Source organism: Pongo pygmaeus, chromosome 15, assembly GCF_028885625.2.
Source record: "Pongo pygmaeus isolate AG05252 chromosome 15, NHGRI_mPonPyg2-v2.0_pri, whole genome shotgun sequence".
NCBI lineage: Eukaryota > Metazoa > Chordata > Mammalia > Primates > Hominidae > Pongo > Pongo pygmaeus.
In genome coordinates this window covers 91,462,764-91,481,810 of record NC_072388.2, presented here as the reverse complement: position 1 = coordinate 91,481,810, position 19,047 = coordinate 91,462,764, and the positions used below count along the sequence as shown (strand labels likewise).

Sequence of the window (19,047 nt, the reverse complement as noted above, 5' to 3'; positions counted from 1 at the left end):
GACTGTATCCTTCCCAAGGGCCCCCTCTGGAAGGCAGAAGCAACAACACTTTTCATAACCGCCATCACTGCAGCGCACACTCCACAGGGGCCCTGGGTGGACCCTCCCGCACGATCATCCCAGTGGGCATTTCCGGACTCTGTTCCTCGCCCTCCTCCCCTGACTCCATTCCCTCACTGACAAGTGTCTGGATGGAGGCGAGCACATGGCTCCATCTGAGGGGATGTGGGGTAAGGCGAGGCCTTTGCACACGTTTGCCAGGTCACTGCTTGGGGGGCCCAGGTCCAAAGCAGCCAGTCCCAATTCTGCAAGGACACTGAGCTCCCCAAGCTGGGCCCAGCAGGGGGAAAGTCACGGGGAAGCACCTGCCCTGAACAACCCACCCTCCCAGCTGCAAATATCACCATGAAGACATGGCCTCAAACACGCGGGAGATTTCACAGGGATGAAGGGTGGCAAAGCCCTGGGCACTCCACATGCAGGAGGTGCTGCAAACGGAAGTCAATTTCCTTCCTTGACTAGAAGCCAAGAATAAGGTGGAGCAATGAGATACACTGGGATCTTGTGTATGAGGAGAAATAAGGAAAGAAAGTCAAAAACTAACAAAATAATTGTGGGGAGAAAACACCAGCCTGCAAAGGTCAGGATAGAGGGGAATTCCCTGCCACTGCAGCTTGGCGTCCCCCTGGAGGGGTGAGGGTGGGCCCACCTATCACCTGCCACTTGCAGCTGGTGACAGGCAATGCTCCACTGCAGCTGGCAGGCCTGCCCGGGCTTTCTACTTAGCCAGGTTGGACACACATGCCAACAGCCTGCTGTGGACCCAGTGGTTCTGGGTAGTGATCTCACACCGGGAGCGTTTTCTTCTGCCAAGTTCTGGGAGAGGCTGCCATCCACCAAGACCAATTTGAGGGTTTCCGGCGAGGCTTCACCATGGGGCAGACACTAAGTGCTTGGTGTGACAGCCGTTACCACCAGCATGTTCCCCACGCCAGCCCTGGCCTTCTTGGCCTGGCATTTATGTCCCACATGTCTTCAAGGCTTCACCAAGGTGTCCCAAGTCCCTTCCACGTACCTCACAGATCTTCTCCAGAGATGGAACAAAGAAGTCATCGCACACTATGGCCAAGGCATAGAACATATACAGAGCCTGCAAAGGAGAGAGGAGACAGGCAGGGTTGGTGAGGGTCCCTGCTGCAGCTGCGAAGGGCCCACCGCACCCCAAACCAGGCTGTCAGGGCAGAGGCCAGGCAGACAGAGCGGGGCACACAGGAAAACTCCAGCACCATAGATTTCGTTCCCTCAATCCCCTTACTGGCAAATGGGGAAACTGAGGCCCAGAGAGGCAATAACATGCTGAACAGTAGAGGGGACGAAAACTCAGGGCACTGGGGCTCATGCCTCTTGTGATCTAATAAGAAACATATATTTGGTCTCTGCCCTTGGTTTCTGGCACACAATTCCCGAAACCCCTGGAACCTCGGGCATAATAGGAATGTCTTCTGCAGGTTAGTGAGGTGACTGGTGGCTGGGGGCACCTAGGTAGCTTCAGGATGGGGGCAGGTCACCAGAAAGACCAAGGCAGGATGAGCGGGTTGAGACTTTAAGCCCCAGCCCCCAACCTCCAGGTAGGAGAGAGGGGCTGGAGGTTGAATTGATCACCAGTGGCCAATGATGTAATCAGTCACGTCTATGTAATGAAGCCTCCATAGAAACCCTAAAGGATAGGGCTTAAGGAGTTTCCCTGATAGCTGAACACACGGAGGCTCCTGGAGGGTCGTATGCTTAGGGAAGGCATGGAAGCGCTGCACCTCTTCCCCCGATACCTTGCCCTACGCATCCCTTCATCTGTATCCTTTTTTGTTTGAGACGGGGTCTCACTCTGCCACCCAGGCTGGAGTGCAGTGGTGCCATCTTGGCTCACTGCGGCCTCTACCTCATGGGTTCATCATCCTCCCACCTGAGCCTCCCAAGTAGCTGGGACTACAGGTGCACACCACCACACCCAGCTAATTCTGTTTATTATTATTATTATTTTTTTTTGTAGAGATGGGGGTCTCACTATGTTTTCCAGGCTGGTTTTGAACTCCTGGACTCAAGTACTCCTCTGACCTCAGCCTCCCAAAGTGCTGGGATTACAGGAGTGAGCCAAAGCATCTGGCCCTGTATCCTTGGTAATATCCTTTATAATAAATTGGTAAATGGAAGTCAAAGTGTTTCCCTGAATTCTCTGAGCCGCTCTAGCAAATTAATTGAGCGCAAAGAGGGGGTCATGGGAACCCTGATTTATAGCAGGTTGTTCAGAAGCACAGGTAAAACAACTTGAGGTTTGCAACTGCCGTCTAAAGAAGCAGCAGTCTTGTGGGACTGAGCCCTTGGCGGGTGGGAGCTGCCGCTGTCTCTAGGTACGGTGTCAGAACCGAATTGAGTTAGAGGACACCCAGCTGGTGTCTGCTGAATTCTTGGCATGTGGGGAAAAAACCCACACGCATTTTGTTGTGTGTTTGTTGAAGCAGAATGTGGTGAGCAAATTTGAGAGCAGGAAAAACACTTTTTTTCTACTCTCTCAAGCATCTCTTCTTAAAGCAGCAGCTCTCTGTCCTAGCACCAGAGTCTGCCCTCAACAGGCAAGATCTAACCCTAACAGCCAAGAAGGAAAGCACTCAGAACTACCATTTTAAGAATTTAGAATAATAATAACAATCCCGATTTGCTCCCTTTATTTTTAGGGAAGGCACTAAAGTGACGAACTGCTCATCCACTGCCAAAACAAACGGCAACTTGAGATCCAGCATTTCCTGGGATAGTACTTAATAATGTTGGCACCATTAAAACGCACAGGCCATTGACATTCGGAGGTTCATGGAGTAAAGAACCCAGATTCTAAGGCTGGTTCTGGAACTGACTTGCCATGTGACTTTGGATAAGAAACTCTTCTAGGTTTTGGTTTCAGCATCTGTCTCATGATGAAGTAAGAACAGATCAGCAGTTTTAAAATGGTTTTATATCTGGAGCCTCTCTCTGGCCCATCCCTCTGTCAGCAGCCAGCACGGCTTCACTGAGCTCATCCTATGTGCCAGGAACTACCGAGGGGATCAGACATACAGCGGTGAGGAAGCCAGGAAAACCTCTCCTATAACTTACCTTAGTGGGGAACAAAGAAGCAAATTGGCCAGTAAAATATCTACCAGGAAACAGCAGTGCAAAGGCCCTGAGGTAGGAGTGTGTTCGATGCATTTGAGGAACAACAGGTAGAATAGAGAGAGTGGAAAACAGAATGTGAGGTTGGAAGGAGAGGCAAGGACCAGGACCCATGGAAAAAGAGATGGGTTTTGCTCTAAGCACTGGGGGAAGCCATTTCTTTCTTCAAAGAAAAAGTGCTATGGATGTCCTGTTCGCAAAAGAGAAAGTCTGGGCTACTTCAGCTAAAACAGTGATACTCATCAATTTCCCCATTCATTCATTGGGATTAATAAAGTAGAAGATATATTAGCTGCATCTAGGACATCTGAGGCAGGTATCTACTGGATTTGACTCATTGTCAACATTTGGGGAAGAGGAATAAAAAGAAACAAATAGCAGGGGTGTGGGTAAAGGGGAGAAGGCAGGTGGGGGAGACCCTGATACAAAGCTTAGGATTCTGACTTGAATTCACACTCACAGCAATACCCACCAACATCACCTCCCGAGAGGCCAAAAGGCCTCTCTCTCTTCTGAGCCCTGAGAAACAATGAGGAGAGAAGATGAGCCAAGATGGCACCCCGATTTCCATCTCTTGGGTCACAGAGCACTGCAGGCAAAACTGGCCCCTTACTAAGCTAGGTTCTTTTTGTGCTCTAAAGAGGTCAGCATTCATCTACCCATTCAAATCAAAAAAAGAAAAAACGAGAGGTCAGCAAATTTTTTCTGTAAAGGGTCAGATAGTAATATTTTAGGCTTTGCTGGCCAAATAGTCACTTGCACAACTACTCTGCTGTTCTGAAACAAAAATGGGTGTGGCAGTGTTCCAATAAAACTTTATTTATAAAAACGATTGGTGGTATAGGGGTGATTTTCCTGTGCTGTTCTCGTGATAGTGAGTGAATTCGCACGAGATCTGATGGTTTTAGAAGGCAGTTTTCCCTGCTCTTGCATGATCTCTCTTCCCTGCCACCGTGTGAAATGTGCCTCCTCCCCTTCCACCATAATTGTAAGTTTCCTGAGGCCTCCCCATCTCCATCCGTGCGGAACTGTGAGTCAGTTAAACCTCTTTTCTTTATTTAAAAAAACAAACAAACAGTTGGTGAGCTGGATTTGGCTCTCCAGCCACAGCTTGGTAACCCCTCCTCTAAAGGGTTCCTGTGAAATTCCCATGGTGCACTCAGGTTCAGCAGAAACCTGAGGTTTTATTTCAGCTATGCCAAGACTTTCACGAGGCAGGACCACAGAACTATGGGACCAATTAGCCACATCCACAGTCCCTTAGTGAAAGGGGAGGGAGCGTAAAGCCAGAGAAACTAGAAAGATAATAACTATTATAGAAATAATAAACAGGTCTGTCATTCAAAATGTACCAACAACCCTCATTCTAGTCTTCATTTTCATTAATGGCTTACCCTGTTAATTAAAACTTCACCCATTCTTTGTTTTCTGGTTGTTACTACCTATGTGGGAATTCCAGGTTTCACTTTCTTAATGATCTCTTGCAAAGAGTAATACTGGGTTGGGTTTAAATATACAAGCAGATGGTGCTGGATGGTCAGGGAAGCTGATCAGGAGGAAAATTTGCTGTGGTTGATCCAAAGCAGAGAAGCAAACCTTGACCAGCTACGTTTCTCCACACCACACAATAGAGTCAGCAAACCTTTTCTGTAAAGGGGCAGATAATAAATATGTTTGGCTTTGTGGGCCAGGCAGTCTCTGATGCATGGACTCAGCTCTGCCTCTGAAGTGCAAAAATAGCCACAGATATTATAGAAATGAATAGGAGTGTCTGTGTTCCAATAAAACTTTATTTACAAAAATAGGCATTGAGCCAGACTTGGCTAGGGTTGTAGTTTGCCTATTCCAGCACAGAGAGTGACTTGTAACTTAGGTTTGAACCCCTATTTCTTTTCGAACTACTACTTGACCCCCCTTCCACCATTTGTCATCAAGGTCCATCTGAATAGGGAGGGAAGTTTAAGAAGTACAACAAAGTTTTAAACTACAGATGCTCCTAGACTTACAATGAGGTTATAGCTTGATAAGCCCATTTTAAGTTTAAAATACTTTAAGTGGGCCGGGGGCGGTGGCTCACACCTGTAGTCCCAGCACTTTGGGAGGCTGAGGCAGGTGGATCACCTGAGGTCAGGAGTTCGAGACCAGCCTGGCCAACATGGTTAAACCCCGTCTCTACTAAAAATACAAAAATTAACCGGGTGTGGCAGCACATGCTTGTAATACCAGCTACTTGGGAGGCTGAGGCAGGAGAATCGTTTGAACCCAGGAGGCAGAGGTTGCAGTGAGCCAAGATTGCGCCACTGTACTCCAGCCTGGGCGACAAAGCGAGACTCCATCTCAAAAATAAATAAATAAATAAATAAATAAATAAATAAATAAATAAAATACTTTAACTGGAAAATGCATTTAACCCAGTTAACCTACTGAACATCATCGCTTAGCCTGGCCTACCTTAAACGTGCTTCAGAATACTTAATTAGCCTACAGCTAGGCAAATTCGTCTGGTGACACAGTACCCTGTAAAGTATTGGTTGGTTGTTTATGCTCATGCCCACGTGACTGACTGGGAGCTGCAATTGGTGCTACTGCCCAGCATGAGGAGACAGTATCACAGGCCCAGAAAAAGACAAAACTTCAAAATTCACAGTATAGTTTCTTTATACTTCCAGAACAGTGATACTGAATATGTCTCACTTTTGTAACATCATAACACTGAAAAATAGTAAGTGGAACCATCCTAACTCGGGGACCATCTATGTAGTGATGTAAAGGTATTAAAATTTAGGGGTAGTCATGGGAATCAGGACAGCAAGCATTTGTAGGAGTTATCATGTGCCACGCAACACTGATGCCCTTGACCCATATTCACTCATATTCACACTCTGTAATAGGTACCATCATCCCTGTTTTACAAAAGCAGAAAATGGGGTACAGGAAAAACTTGCATTCCTGTGTTGGTCCTGGGGCCACTAGCTGTGTGACACCAGGTAAGTCACCTAACACGTTTGAGACACCATTTCTTTGTGCGTAAAACATGCCCAGTTTCCGCTTTCCTCACTGGGCTGTTACAAGAATAAAAGATCTCAGACACGCCACAGCTCTGCCCCGCTGTGCAGAGAGGCTTCACATGCCAGAAGTTTTGTGACCACTCTGGGAAGACGACTTACACCAAGGATGTGCAGCAGGACGGCTCCGTGCTGTCGCTCCTTATTGGAGAACAGGTCTGTGGGGAACTCGTGAATCGCTGGAAGACAGGAAGAGATGGCAGAGTGTTAGTTATCTTTGGGCCTTCCAACAAACCTCACTTGACATCTGAGAGTTCACTAAGGAACTGCAGAGCCCACCTGGCTTTGGACTGATCAGAGAGAAGGCCAGCCATTTCTCAGTCCAGGGGCAGACCAGTGCTCTCAGGAAATAGTTGCTGGATACTGGATTATGCAAAGATACTCCAGCCCCTTAGAGTGATCATGTTTTAGATATGTCTTGCATTTTAAAAAACAGTATGAAACACTTCACACATAATAGGATGGCTAGAACCCAGAACAGACAGTAGTAAGTGTTGGCAAGGATATGGAGGTACTGGAATCTCAAACACTGCTGGTGGAAATGGAAAATGGTACAGCCCTGGGAGGCAGTCTGGCAGTTCCTCAAAAGATTAAGCATAGACCATATGACCCAGCAATTCCACTCACAAGTATAGACCCAAGAGAAATGCAAGCTTATGTCCACACTAAAACTTACACATCAATGTTCATAGCCATATTGCTCATAACAGCCAAGATGTGGAAACAATCTAAATCAAATGCTTGGGGTTTGAGTATCATTCCTGCATGCCCAGGCAGCTCTGAGCAACTCATCTGCTCAGTAATAGAGGAATAATCCCTTCTCACCTGCCACTGCCACATTCAAAATCATCAGTGGATAAGCACGCTCATGAACGGAGGTATACACAAATGAATTCCATTGTCACAGATCCCGTTTAGGGCACTCTCAGATCTCTACCCACCCTCACCACACCAGTTAAACTGGAAGCTTCTGGAAGGCAAGTATCCACACTTCCCAGGTCACCATTGAACCCTCAGTACCTACGCCAGGCCTGGTACACAGTAGGTTCTCAATCAACCTTAGCAATCGACTGAATAAACAAAGGTTAAAATATTAACAAAAATAACAAAATGTATCATCTCATCTTTTTAGAATACTTTTATTACCCTTGTAAACCCCTTAAACACGTGGAATGACACCTAGTTCATTGTGGGTGCTTGATAAATGCTTGTTAAATAAACTTCCAGGACAGAAATCCCTTCTCTGCAAATATAATTTGGCCCTAAGCTCTGAAAATGATGCTTTCTCCCTTATATGGAAATTTTTCTGATTTTTCAGATCTGATTCTCTCGGCAAGCCACAGAAAACATCAGCTCCCCAGACACCCAGAAAATGTTCCCACTTTGAAACAAGCAGCATTTAACGAAAAATAGATTCTTTCGCTTCCCTCACATCTCTCTCTTTTCTTGTAATCAAACTTCTTTAATAGAGTTGCTGCTGTCAGTTCAAGGGCATGGATTGGCTTCAAGGTTTGTCAGCTCAGAGATGGAGAATTACATAGGGAGAGACTCGGCATTGTTGAGGCCAAGATCTTACTTCCAGGAGAAATGCAGCTGCTGGGATATTTCGGTGTAGATCAATAGACATTTCTGCCATGAAAATTCGAGACATTTCTTGATTCTCCAAACCAGGGTTTTGAGAGCTGATTGATTTACCCAATCCTGGGAATTATAATAACATCTTTAAAAATTTTTGAAAAATGGGAAGTTTTGAAAATTAGAATAATGTCATGTCAACTTTCTGCTGCTGGGGACATATCACCTGACCTCCAGCAGGGAGGGTGCGTTGGTTCTAAATGGCTTTGCCCTTGGTAGGAACAGACTCCTACTCAGCCACACACCTTGCTCTGTACACCCATGTATATCCTGGAGGGCTGTGGAGGAGAATGAATGGCATCTATGGCCTTAATTTTGCTAGCAAAGACAGTGGTCACTGGCAGAGTTCCCGGCTGCCTGTGACCCACCATCCTCTGTACCCATCCACATCTTCCTGGCACATCTTGAACCCACAAGGCAGGCACTAGAGCCATCAACGTTCCTGTTTTCAGATGAGGCTCAGAGAGGGAAGTAAGCAGCTCAGAGCACCCAGGCATCTACGCCAGCACTCACAGTGGGACCTGATGTTCCTCGTCCAAGGTTAAGCCCCACCTCTAACACTGAGACGGTCTGACCAAGTGGAAATCATGCCACACTGTCGACTGGAGTCCTAGCTCGACTACGCATAAGCTTGTGTGACCCTGGTCACATCATGAAACCTCTCTGACCCTCTGTCTCTTCAGTGGCAATTTGCTGCTACTTCTACTTGTTCAGCCTCAAGCCTTGCTTTGCACCCCTGTGTGCATGCTGGGGGGCTATGGAGGAGAACGAATGGCTTCTATGGTGACGAATCAGTCATCCTTATTATGTGCGGTATGCCCTGGCATGGACATTAAAGGCTGCGAGCAGGCAGATATCCACCCCACCCTCCCCAGTTGGCTGCTGATAGCTGGGATCAGTCTGCTGCACAGTTCAGGATTAAAATCCTCCAGACACTGGCATGGTGAAGGGGGTGGGTATAGACCAGGACTCTGTGGCCTCCCACCTTTGTCACTGACAGCAACGACTTGGAACTGCAGATGTCCCACACAGCTGTTTCGTGTACTGTCTCTAGCAGCCGATGGACTTAGATTTCAGGAAGTACCTCTGCTCCTAATGACCTGTGGGACCTGGGCAAGCTGCCTAACACCTCGGGGGCTGTTCCCTCACCTACGAATGGAGATCACAGCAGAACCTGGGCCGTAAGAAGTGATACTACTGAGCTCAGCCAGGCTGCCAGTCACTCAGCATCAACTTACAGACTCATTCCTTGACATCCATTGTGTCCCCACGGCTCCACAGAACACACAGCCTTGGTGTATGAAAGCTAAAGAGAAGACAAAGGCTTCTTGGAGAAAGAGAGAAAGAGCAAGAAACAAGAAAGTAAGAGATGATTTGGGCTACATGAGAATCTGAAGCCTGGAGCAGTGTAATCCCAGGTTCCTGAGAAAGCCTTCCTTCTCCCATGGGCTTCCTGGGATCAGGAGCCACTGGACCACGTTCAAGGGCGGGATGCTTGTGTGTCTGAGGGGGGCTGAGCCTGCTCTGTCTGCTCAAATCCCCACCAGGGAGGAGGGAGGGATCAGCAGGGAACATACACATGGCTTTTGAGGTCATGCTTAAGCCTTTAAGCTGCAGAAATCTGAAGGTGGAGGGAGGAGGGAAGGGAGAAATGTATCTGCAGGTGGAGCTGGGCTCAAGGAACCAGGGATGATCCCAGCACTCCCCTGCCCTGGGGACATGGGGTGAAGGGAAAGGAGGGACAGGAGGGAAGGCAGCTGCTCCCCACTCCCCTTTGGACCTCGGTGCCCAGAAGTGGCTTCCATCACTCTTGGTCCTGGACACACCCAGGTGTCCTCACACCCCAGGCATCTGCCTCCCTCCCGTGCACCCATCCTCGACTGTGAGCAGGGCCCAGGGAAGCTGGAGGAGGTCCTTCCTGCCAGCTGCCTTCCCGAACACTGGATGGGAAACTCCAAAATCCTTGGAGACAGAAGCACCTCCAGTGCCCTCAGCACCCTACAATCCGCCATTCGGAGGCCTCCAGGCACACCTGAGCTGTTTTCTTTACACACAAAAAGCTCCACGGGTGACACTCTGAATTAGTGCTGCCTGTTCAGGGACCCAAACTTTCACCAACATTGCTCCTGCTTCTCAAAATGGATGGATTTATTCGACAGCATGTACAGAGCACCCGCTTGGTAGCCACTAGACTGTCTAGGAATGGCTGGATGAGACCTTGACGGACCCTGAGCACCCTCAGACATGGCAGCTCTTCCTCTCGGAGGATGGCTTGACTTTCCGGGAAAGCAAAGTTACTCAGAAGGTGGAAGGTTATTGAGGTGGGAAATCCCCTGATCCAGAAAGAATGTGAATCGATGCATATTTCTTGAGCGTTTACTATGTGCCAGGCACTGGATTAGGCACAGAGCGTCATGGACGTGCCTGGTCTGTAGGACAAGTAAACAAAAGACCAAGAGACAGTTAGAAGCTTACTGCAGTGGTGCAGAGTAGAATAAGTTAGGGGTCACTGACCTGGGAGAGTTGTTGGGGAACGTGCAGCCAGCCCCAGGAGAGGGTGATGCCCACATCAAGCCTTGAAGCCTGTTTCCAGTCAATTCTGAGAAACTCATTATTCTCATTTTATTGAGAGGAAGTGGAGGCTCTGACAGACTAAAGTCACCTACAGTCACACCAACACAGTCTGGCACAGATAAGGGGAGAACCCAGCTTGGGAGCCCAACTAATACCAGGCTCTCTTTATTGGAGCATGTTACCCCCAGCAGATGCACATCTCAGGACTAAGGTCTCCTCCATCCCAGGAGCAGGCCCTCTGTTCTTGTAAGCTCTAAGGGCCATGCCAAGAGGCCATGCTCTGAAACGTACATTGGATTTTGTAGGTCAATTCTGCCTGCAGCCCAGAATTCACCCATACAGAGGTCTAGGCCATTATTAAATGGATCCAGAGAAAACCTGTCACTTACATTCCTTGATCTTGAAACATTTAATACAAGCGACTGCTTCCTATTTGTATATGAATGAACGTATGTGTATATAAGTGAACAGATCAATCTATTTATCTATCTCACATACACTAAAATTCATTCTTCGTGGTTTGAAGTTCAATGGGTTTTGAGAAACGCCTACAGTGGTGTATCTACCACCATACCTCAGACAGAATAGTTCCATCACCCCTAAAATTCCCTTTTGCTGCCTTTTTGTAATCACCCCTCCCTGCACCCCCACTCCTGGTTGTTTAAGCTGCCCAGTTTACCATATTTTGTTATAGGAGCCTGAATGGACTGAGACACATGGGAAATGGAATAATCAAATCCGATAACATCTTGTGCAGAAATAAGAAAGTGGACACGATTGCCAGGACAGCCTCTCGACACTTAGGTCTCTATAACCTTGACTGCCGGTGGAAACACATCCCTATCTGGTGCACCATACCACTGACGTTTCCTTTCCCTATATTGCCTTTTCCGGAGCACCGTATCAACGGAATCATGTAATATGTAGCCTTCTTAGTCTGGCTTCTTTCACTTAACAAAATGGTTTAAGATTCGTCCATATTGTCGGGTGATCCCACCTTTTGGAAACATTCTTACTTAGCTTCTTTGGCCTCCTCTCTCCTCACTCAACTCAGTCTCCTCTAGAGGGTCCCCTCCCCCCAAGGGACCCTGAACTGAACGCTGGTGGTCTTGGGGCTTCATCCTGGGCCCTCTTCTGCCCATGTGACCATTCCCTGGCTTTGACTTTTTAATCTCCACATCCAGCTCCCAAATTTCAGTCTTTCCTGAGCTCAAGACCTAACATGTCCAGCAGACAACTGAACATCACTCCTTGGCCATCTTATAGGCACCTTCAACTTGCCCTCAGTGCATGGCCTCCCATCCATCCAGGTCTGCATCAAACAAATCCTGACGTTGTCCTTGATACCGCCTCCTTCCTCATATGTTGTGACAGGTAGACAGGCCAATAGGCACTCAGCGTCCTTTTCTATTTCCTTCCATGAACCTTCACTTCAGGGACCCTAGATATGGGTGCGCAGGCTGCGCACGCAGGATCATACAGCCCAGTCCTACTTCCCATTCTGAGGAGCCTGGCTCCCTTGCAGCTAGGGTTCTGCATGTGAAGTAGGTTCTGCCAACCTAGGGGACTCAGAGGGCAGAAAAAAGGCAGTGTGTTCTTCCTGCTGCCATTTCCACTGGCAACCAAGTTTACACAGACCTAAGCGTCAAGAGGCTCTCCTGGCAATCATGTCCCCTTCCTTATTCCTGCACAGGATGTTACTGAACACTTGATCAGTCCGTTTCCCACTTGTCTCAGTTCATTCAGGCTGCTATAACAAAATATCATAAACTGGGGTAGCTTAAAAACAACAGAAATTTATTTCTCACAGTTTTGGAGGCTGGAGGGTCCAAGACGAAGGCACTGGCAGATTCAGTGTCTGGTGAGGGCCAGTGTCCTGGTTCATACATGGCACCTTATCTCTGCATCTTCACACAGTGGAAGGGACCAGGTAGCTCTCTGGGATCTCTTTTATAAGGGCGCTAAGCCCAACCATGAAGACTCCACCCCCATGACCCAGTCACCTCCAAAGGTCCCGCCTCCTAATACATCACCTTGGAAATTAGGTTTCCACGTAATGCTGGGGACATACAAACATGCAGACCGTAGCACTGCTCCTTCAGCCTTCCCTGTAATTTTATAAGCATCTCATTCCCTGAATTAAATTCCTTTCTGTTGAAAATATTAAAGGTGGCCTCTATTTCCTGCAGGGAACACTCACTGATACACCCACCTCCTTTTCGGCCAATCCTGCACAAGCCCTGGCAGTCCTACTCCTGATCTGCTCTCGAGTCCCTCTGCCCCCATCCTCTCTTGCTGGACCACTGCACTGCCCCGTAACTGGTGTCTCCAGGTCCTCTCTCAATCTGCTCCTTCCTGTTTTCCACAGGGCAGCCAGACAAGCTTTTCAACAAGCACTTACGATAGATGCCAAAGACCGCATTTTGGCCTTCAAGGCCCTGCACGGTCTGGCCCTGCCAACCCTTCCAGCCTCACTCATGCCACCTTCCCTGTGGTGCCCACTCTACTCAGGCCACACTGGTCATGCCTGTGCTGCCAGGTCCTGGCACAAAACTGGAATGAAGTAGGTGTTCATGAAATGCCTATGGAGTGAATGTACTTCGGGCGCCTCCCTTCTGACACAAACTCAGGAGCCCCCAGTGTGACCTCTGCCTGGATGCCTCCCCAGGAGACGGTGCACTGGCCCTGCCTCCTCAGCCCTTGTCTTCTCAAACTGCTTCTTGGATGCTGCACGCCAAGTCTTACCAGGCAGAACATTTTTGACAGAGATGTGCTTTCTGTGAGCTGCTCGTTTTTCTTAAACCTTTCAATTAGTCAATTCTCTTTAGGGAATGTAAACTGTGAATTGAATTTTTTTAAAGGAAAAAAAAACTGCCTCAAACATGCCACTCTCTCTTTGCTTTCTACCCTTGTTAAAAATAACCCCACCTTCTAAGCCTTGACGTTTATTCTGAAACGATGAAAACCAGACTGGAAGGCTGGGAAGTAATTTAAATAGCCTCAAATTTTTATTGTTTCAACTTATATAAGGTATATGTTTTAGAAACCATCCCAGTGCCAGAAACCAAAAGAAAAAAATTGTGATTTCCCCCCCAATTGTACAGTTTAAAATAACTTTGCTAAGAATTTTATGCCTTTCATGGGCAACAGTTGGAACATCTAGGATTTTCTACCATCACCCTCGTGTCCCAAACAGGAGTAAAAATAATTAGATTAAGTCACTGACTTAACTAGCATGAGAAGGAGTTTAAAATCCTATCTTTCTTTCAGTACATTCCAAAAGAGATTCAGTGCCATGAAAAAGAATATATGCCTGGAAGACTCGGCAACAGGAATGTTCTTTCCAGGAGCAACCACTATAGAATTTCTACAGCTGGACAAGGGCCCAGGCACTATGTGGTTCAGCTGTTCTCCACCCAGGAAGGGAAGTGGATTTGTTAATGTCACAGGGCAATGTTTCCTCAGGTGGTTTTCAAAAGCGCCTGGTACTTCTCCCCCTTCTCTCTTGCTTCCTCTGTCACCATGTGATCTCCACACACGCTGTCTCCTCTTCACCTTCCACCATGAGTGGAAGCAGCCTGAGGTCTCATTAGATGCAAATATCTACTCCTGAACTTTTCCAGACATCAGAATCATGAGCCATATAAACCTTTATTTATTACCCAGCCTCAGGTATTCCTTTATAGTAACACTAAACGGACTGAGACAAATCCTTGTTGATTTAGGGCCCCACACTTATGACCTCATCCTTGCCAACCCCACCTCTCTCCCTGCCCTGATGCTGAAGATCCTGTCCCACCTCACTGAGAGTCACTTAACCCTCCATTTTTATTGATTGATTGATTGACCGATTGATTGATTGATTGATTGATTGAAACAGGGTCTCGCTCTGTCACCCAGGCTGGAGTGCAGTGGTGCAATCACAGCTCACTGCAGCCTCAACCTCCCAGGCTCGGGTGATCCCCCACATCACATCTTCCCAAGCAGCTGGGACTACAGGTGTGCACTATCATACCCAGCTAATTATTGTATCTTTTTGGTAGAGACTGGGTATCACTATGTTTCCCAAGCTGGTCTTGAACTCCAGGGCTCAAGTGATCTGCCTGCCTCAGCCTCCCAAAGGTGCTGGGATTACAGGTGTGAGCCACAGCATACAGCTGTAACCCCCCCCATTTTAAAGAGGAGAACCCTGAAGTCCAGAGAGGTCAAGTGCTTTGTTCAGCATCACAGCTAGTTAACAACAGAATTGCCAGAGCCTGAATTAATACGAACAGACAATGGCTGGTCGATACAGGACAACAGGACTCTGACCCACAGCTCCAAAGCAACTAGCCTGGGATGTCAGACCACAGCCTCTGCAGCAATTGGCCCAAAATGGTCATGTTTTGCCAATGACAACCACCTTCTCTACTGTTTTCTCCTGCTTCCAACTCAAGACCAACCAGAGAAAAACAAATAGGCTCCCTGTAGTGAGTTGAATAGTGTCCCTCCAATAACTCATGTCCACAGGAATCCTTAGCATTGACCTTATTTGGAAATAAGATGTATTAGTCAGCAGGGGCTGTCATAACAAAATACCATGGCCTAGATGACATCAACAATGGAAATTTACTCTCTCCCAGTTCTGGAGGCTGGAAGATCAAAGTGCCTGCGGGGTTGGTTTCTGGTGAAGATTCTCTTCCTAGCTTGTAGATAGCCACCTTCTCCCTGTGTCCTCACACCGCCTCTTCTCTGCACATACACTGCTGGTGTCTCTTCCTCCTCTTATAAGACATCAATTGCTATAGTTTGATGTTTGTTCCCTCCGAATCTCATGTTGAAATGTGATCCCCAATCTTGGAGGTAGTGCCTAATGGGAGGTGTTTGGGTCATGGGGGCAGGTCCCTCATGAGTAGATTAATGCCCTGGGTGCAAGTGGTGAGTGACTTCTCATTCTATTAGTTCCCGCAAGAGCTGGGTTTTGTTTTTGTTTTTTTTGAGATGGAGTCTCGCTCTGTCGCCCAGGCTGAAGTGCAGTGACATAATCATAGCTCTCTGCAGCCTTGACCTGCTGGGCTCAAACGATCCTCCTGCCTAATCTTCCTGAGTAACTGAAACTATAAGCATGTGCCACCATACCCACATCCAGCTTATATATATTTCTGGTATTTTTTTTTTGGTAGAGATGGGGTCTCGCTATGTTGCCCAGGCTGGTCTCAAACTCCTGGCCTCAAGCAACCCTCCCAACCTTGGCCTTCCAAAGTGCTAGGATTATAAACATCAGCCACTATGCCCATCCAGAGCTGGTTGTTAAACAGAGCATCTCTCTTCTCCCGCTCTCTTGCTTCCTTTCTCACCATGTAATCTCTGCACAGGTTGGATCCCCTTCACCTTCTGCCATCAGTGAGAACAGCCTGAAGCCCTCACCAGAGGCAGATGCCCGCTCTTGAACTTTCCCAGACATCAGAATCATTAGCTAAAGAAACCTTTTTTCTTCATGCATTATGCAGCCTCAGGTGTTACTTCATAGCAACACTAAAAGGACTAAGACTCCAATCCTATTTGATTAGGGCCCTACTCTTATGACCTTATTTAACCTTTATTACCTCTCTAAAGGCACTATCTCCAAATACCATCACTTCACACGAACTTAGACACAATTCAGTCTTTAACATAAGGTCTTTGCAGAGGTAGGTAGTTAAGTTGAAATGTGATCACACTGCATTACAGGGGACCCCGAATCCAATGACTGGTGGTCTTAGAAGAAGAGGAGGAGACACACAGAGATACCGAGAACAAGGCATGGGATGACGAAGGCAGAGGTTGGAGTGCTATGTCTACAAGCCAAGGAGTGCTGGCAGCCAGAGGAGAGGCCTGCAACAGATTTTCTCAGAGACTCCAGGAGGAATCAATCCTGCTGATATCTTGATATCAGACTTTTGGCCTCCTGAACTGTAGGAGAATAAATTTCTGTTGTTTTAGGTCACCCAGTGTGTTCTACTTTGTTATGGCAGCCCTGGGAAGGCAAAACCTTCCCTAAACCAATGCACACAATGCCCTGCTTCCAGTTAGCTGCCTCACACCAACAGCTTCTACCCAGGGCACGCCTGAAGCCTGCCCTTTCTTTCCTGCTGTGAAGCCTCCCCGCTCCCTTGCCTTTGAGTCTTTACCAAACGCAAGTGATGACAGCTGACTCCCTTGCTATAGTAAACTCTGAGTAAATATCTTGGGTTGTTTTCATTTGTGTGGTCTTTGTTTATTTCCACAATTAGCAGCAATCTTTAGTTGTGTCTATGCTGTCTTTCTCCTGCACGAGGCTAAGTGTGCTGTGGTGACAATTTGTTTGTTCCTGTATTGTCTTTACCTCTACTAGACAAGGCATATACTTAATACCTAAAGTAAATTAGGCTGGGTGTGGTAGCTCACACCTATAATCCCAGCACTTTAGGAGGCTGCACTTTGAAAGGCCGAGGCAGGCAGATTGCTTGAGTCCAGGGGTTCGAGACCAGCCTGGCCAACATGGCAAAACCCCGTCTCTACTAAAAATACAAAAATTAACCAGGCATGGTCACACATGCCTGTAATCCCAGCTACTCAAGAGACTGAGACAGGAGAATTGCTTGAACCCGGGAGGCGGAGATTGCAGTGAGCCGAGATCGTGCCACTGCACTCCAGCCTGGGCAACAGAGCAAGTGAGACTCTGTCTCAAAAAAAATGAAATGAAATGAAATGAAATAAAGTAAATTAGGGGCTGGGTGCGGCAGCTCACACCTGTAAGCCTAGCACTTTGGGAGGCTGAGGTGGGAGGATTGCTTGAGTCCAAGAGTTCCAGACCGGACTGGACAACATGGCAAAACCCTGTCTCTTAAAAAAATACAAAAATTATCTGGGCATGGTGGTGCATGCCTGTGAGCTAAACTCAGGAGGCTGAGGTGGGAAGATCACTTGAGCCCAGGAAGTCAAGGCTGCAGTGAGCAGTGATGGCACCAATGCACTCCAGCCTGGATGACAGTGAGACCCTGTTCCAATAAATGAATACATAAAATAAAAGTAAATTCAGAACCTAGGTTCCTACGTACTGCACAACCAAACTCTGAGCTAGTGACCAGTCGGCAACACAAGCACCACTGAGTTTATCAAAAGGACAGGCATCATTAAGGGAAACCATTTCTTTTTGGAAAAATAGCTTCAATTTTTTAGCATGATATAATGTTCTACATATGAAACATACATAGCAATACACATACAATGCTTACTACATGTCAAGTACTTTCTACATTTCAAGGTCACAATGAGCCTAGGAAATACTGTCATTAGCCCCATTTCAAACACGGGCAAACTAGGGCACAGAAACGTTAAGTAATTTGCCCAAGGTGCAGCCAGTAAGTGGCAGAGCCAAAACTCAAATCTGGATAATCCAGCTCTCAACAGCACTTGACTGTCTATCAAAAGCCAAAAATATGTTTCTTCCCTTTGACATAACTGTTTCTCATGTGAAATTTCTTCTAAGGGTGACATTCAGAACATCAGGGTGAAAGTCATACGTGTGAAGATGCTTGTTACCTCCACTAGCGAGGCACTGGAAGCCACTGACGGCCCAGGAATAGGATAATGGTTATGGAGTTGGACACTTTACTCTAGTCTTCCCACAAATATTTACTGTTACCCATCAGGTCCCAGCACTGTTCTAGATTCTGGAAATACATTTGTGAATAAGACAGGCAAAAGTGTCTGCCCTCACAGGGCATTTTAGACAGAGTACTACCCAGAAGGATAATTAAAGACACTGGATGTGGAAAAAATGTTTATCATAAATGAAAAAAGCAACACACGAAATCACTCGTGGTTTGTTTGCAGCTATACACAAACCAGCAAATGAAAAGAACTGGATGGAAGTATACCAAAACCATTATAGTGGTTATGGCAGGTGGAGGAATTCTAAACGGCTTCCCTTTCCAGGGCCCCTTTCCAAATGCTTTATCGTAAAAATGTTTTAGTCAATTTGCTATGATTTATTTTTTTAAAAAGAATGAAGTTTAAAAACATGATGAATGGGCCTGGCATGGTGGCTCATGTCTGTAATTCTAGCACTTTGGGAGGCAGAGGCAGGCAGGTCACCTAGGTCAGGAGTTCGAGACCACCCTGGCTAACATGGTGAAACCTCGTCTCTACTAAAAATATAAAAATTAGCTGGGCATGGTGGTGGGTGCCTGCAGTCCTAGCTACTTGGGAGGCTGAAGCATGAGAATCGCTTGAACCTGGGAGGCGGAGGTTTCAGTGAGCCGAGATCGCACCACTGCACTCCAGCCTGGGCAACAGAGTAAAACCGTGTCTCAAAAAAAACAAAAACAAAAAAACGGTGGTGTATGAAAGAATCCAGCACAAAAGAGTACCAATGGTTTGATGCCATTTATGTGGTGCCCAAGCACAGTCAAAACCAAGGTCAGTGATAGAAATCAGAACCACTGGGGGTAGGGGAGGGACTAATCAGCAAACAGCACAAGGAACTTTCTAGGGTGATGAAAATGTCCTACATCTTGATTGAAGTGGTAGTTACACTTAAAAAGCTGTGTATTTTATTGTACTCAAGTTA

The 19,047-nt window shown here is 47.1% G+C and overlaps 1 protein-coding gene across 1 annotated transcript in view; it reads right to left on the bottom strand.

Moving 5' to 3' along the window:
- SLC24A4 (solute carrier family 24 member 4) overlaps positions 1-19,047 on the bottom strand; it is a 179,076-nt gene that overhangs the window by 60,563 nt on the left and 99,466 nt on the right. The window contains exons 3-4 of the mRNA XM_054449275.2: positions 6,369-6,445; positions 1,076-1,150 (exon numbers count right to left, since the gene is read on the bottom strand). Coding sequence (XP_054305250.2) covers positions 1,076-1,150; positions 6,369-6,445 — 152 coding nt within the window. The remainder of the gene's footprint in view (positions 1-1,075; positions 1,151-6,368; positions 6,446-19,047) is intronic.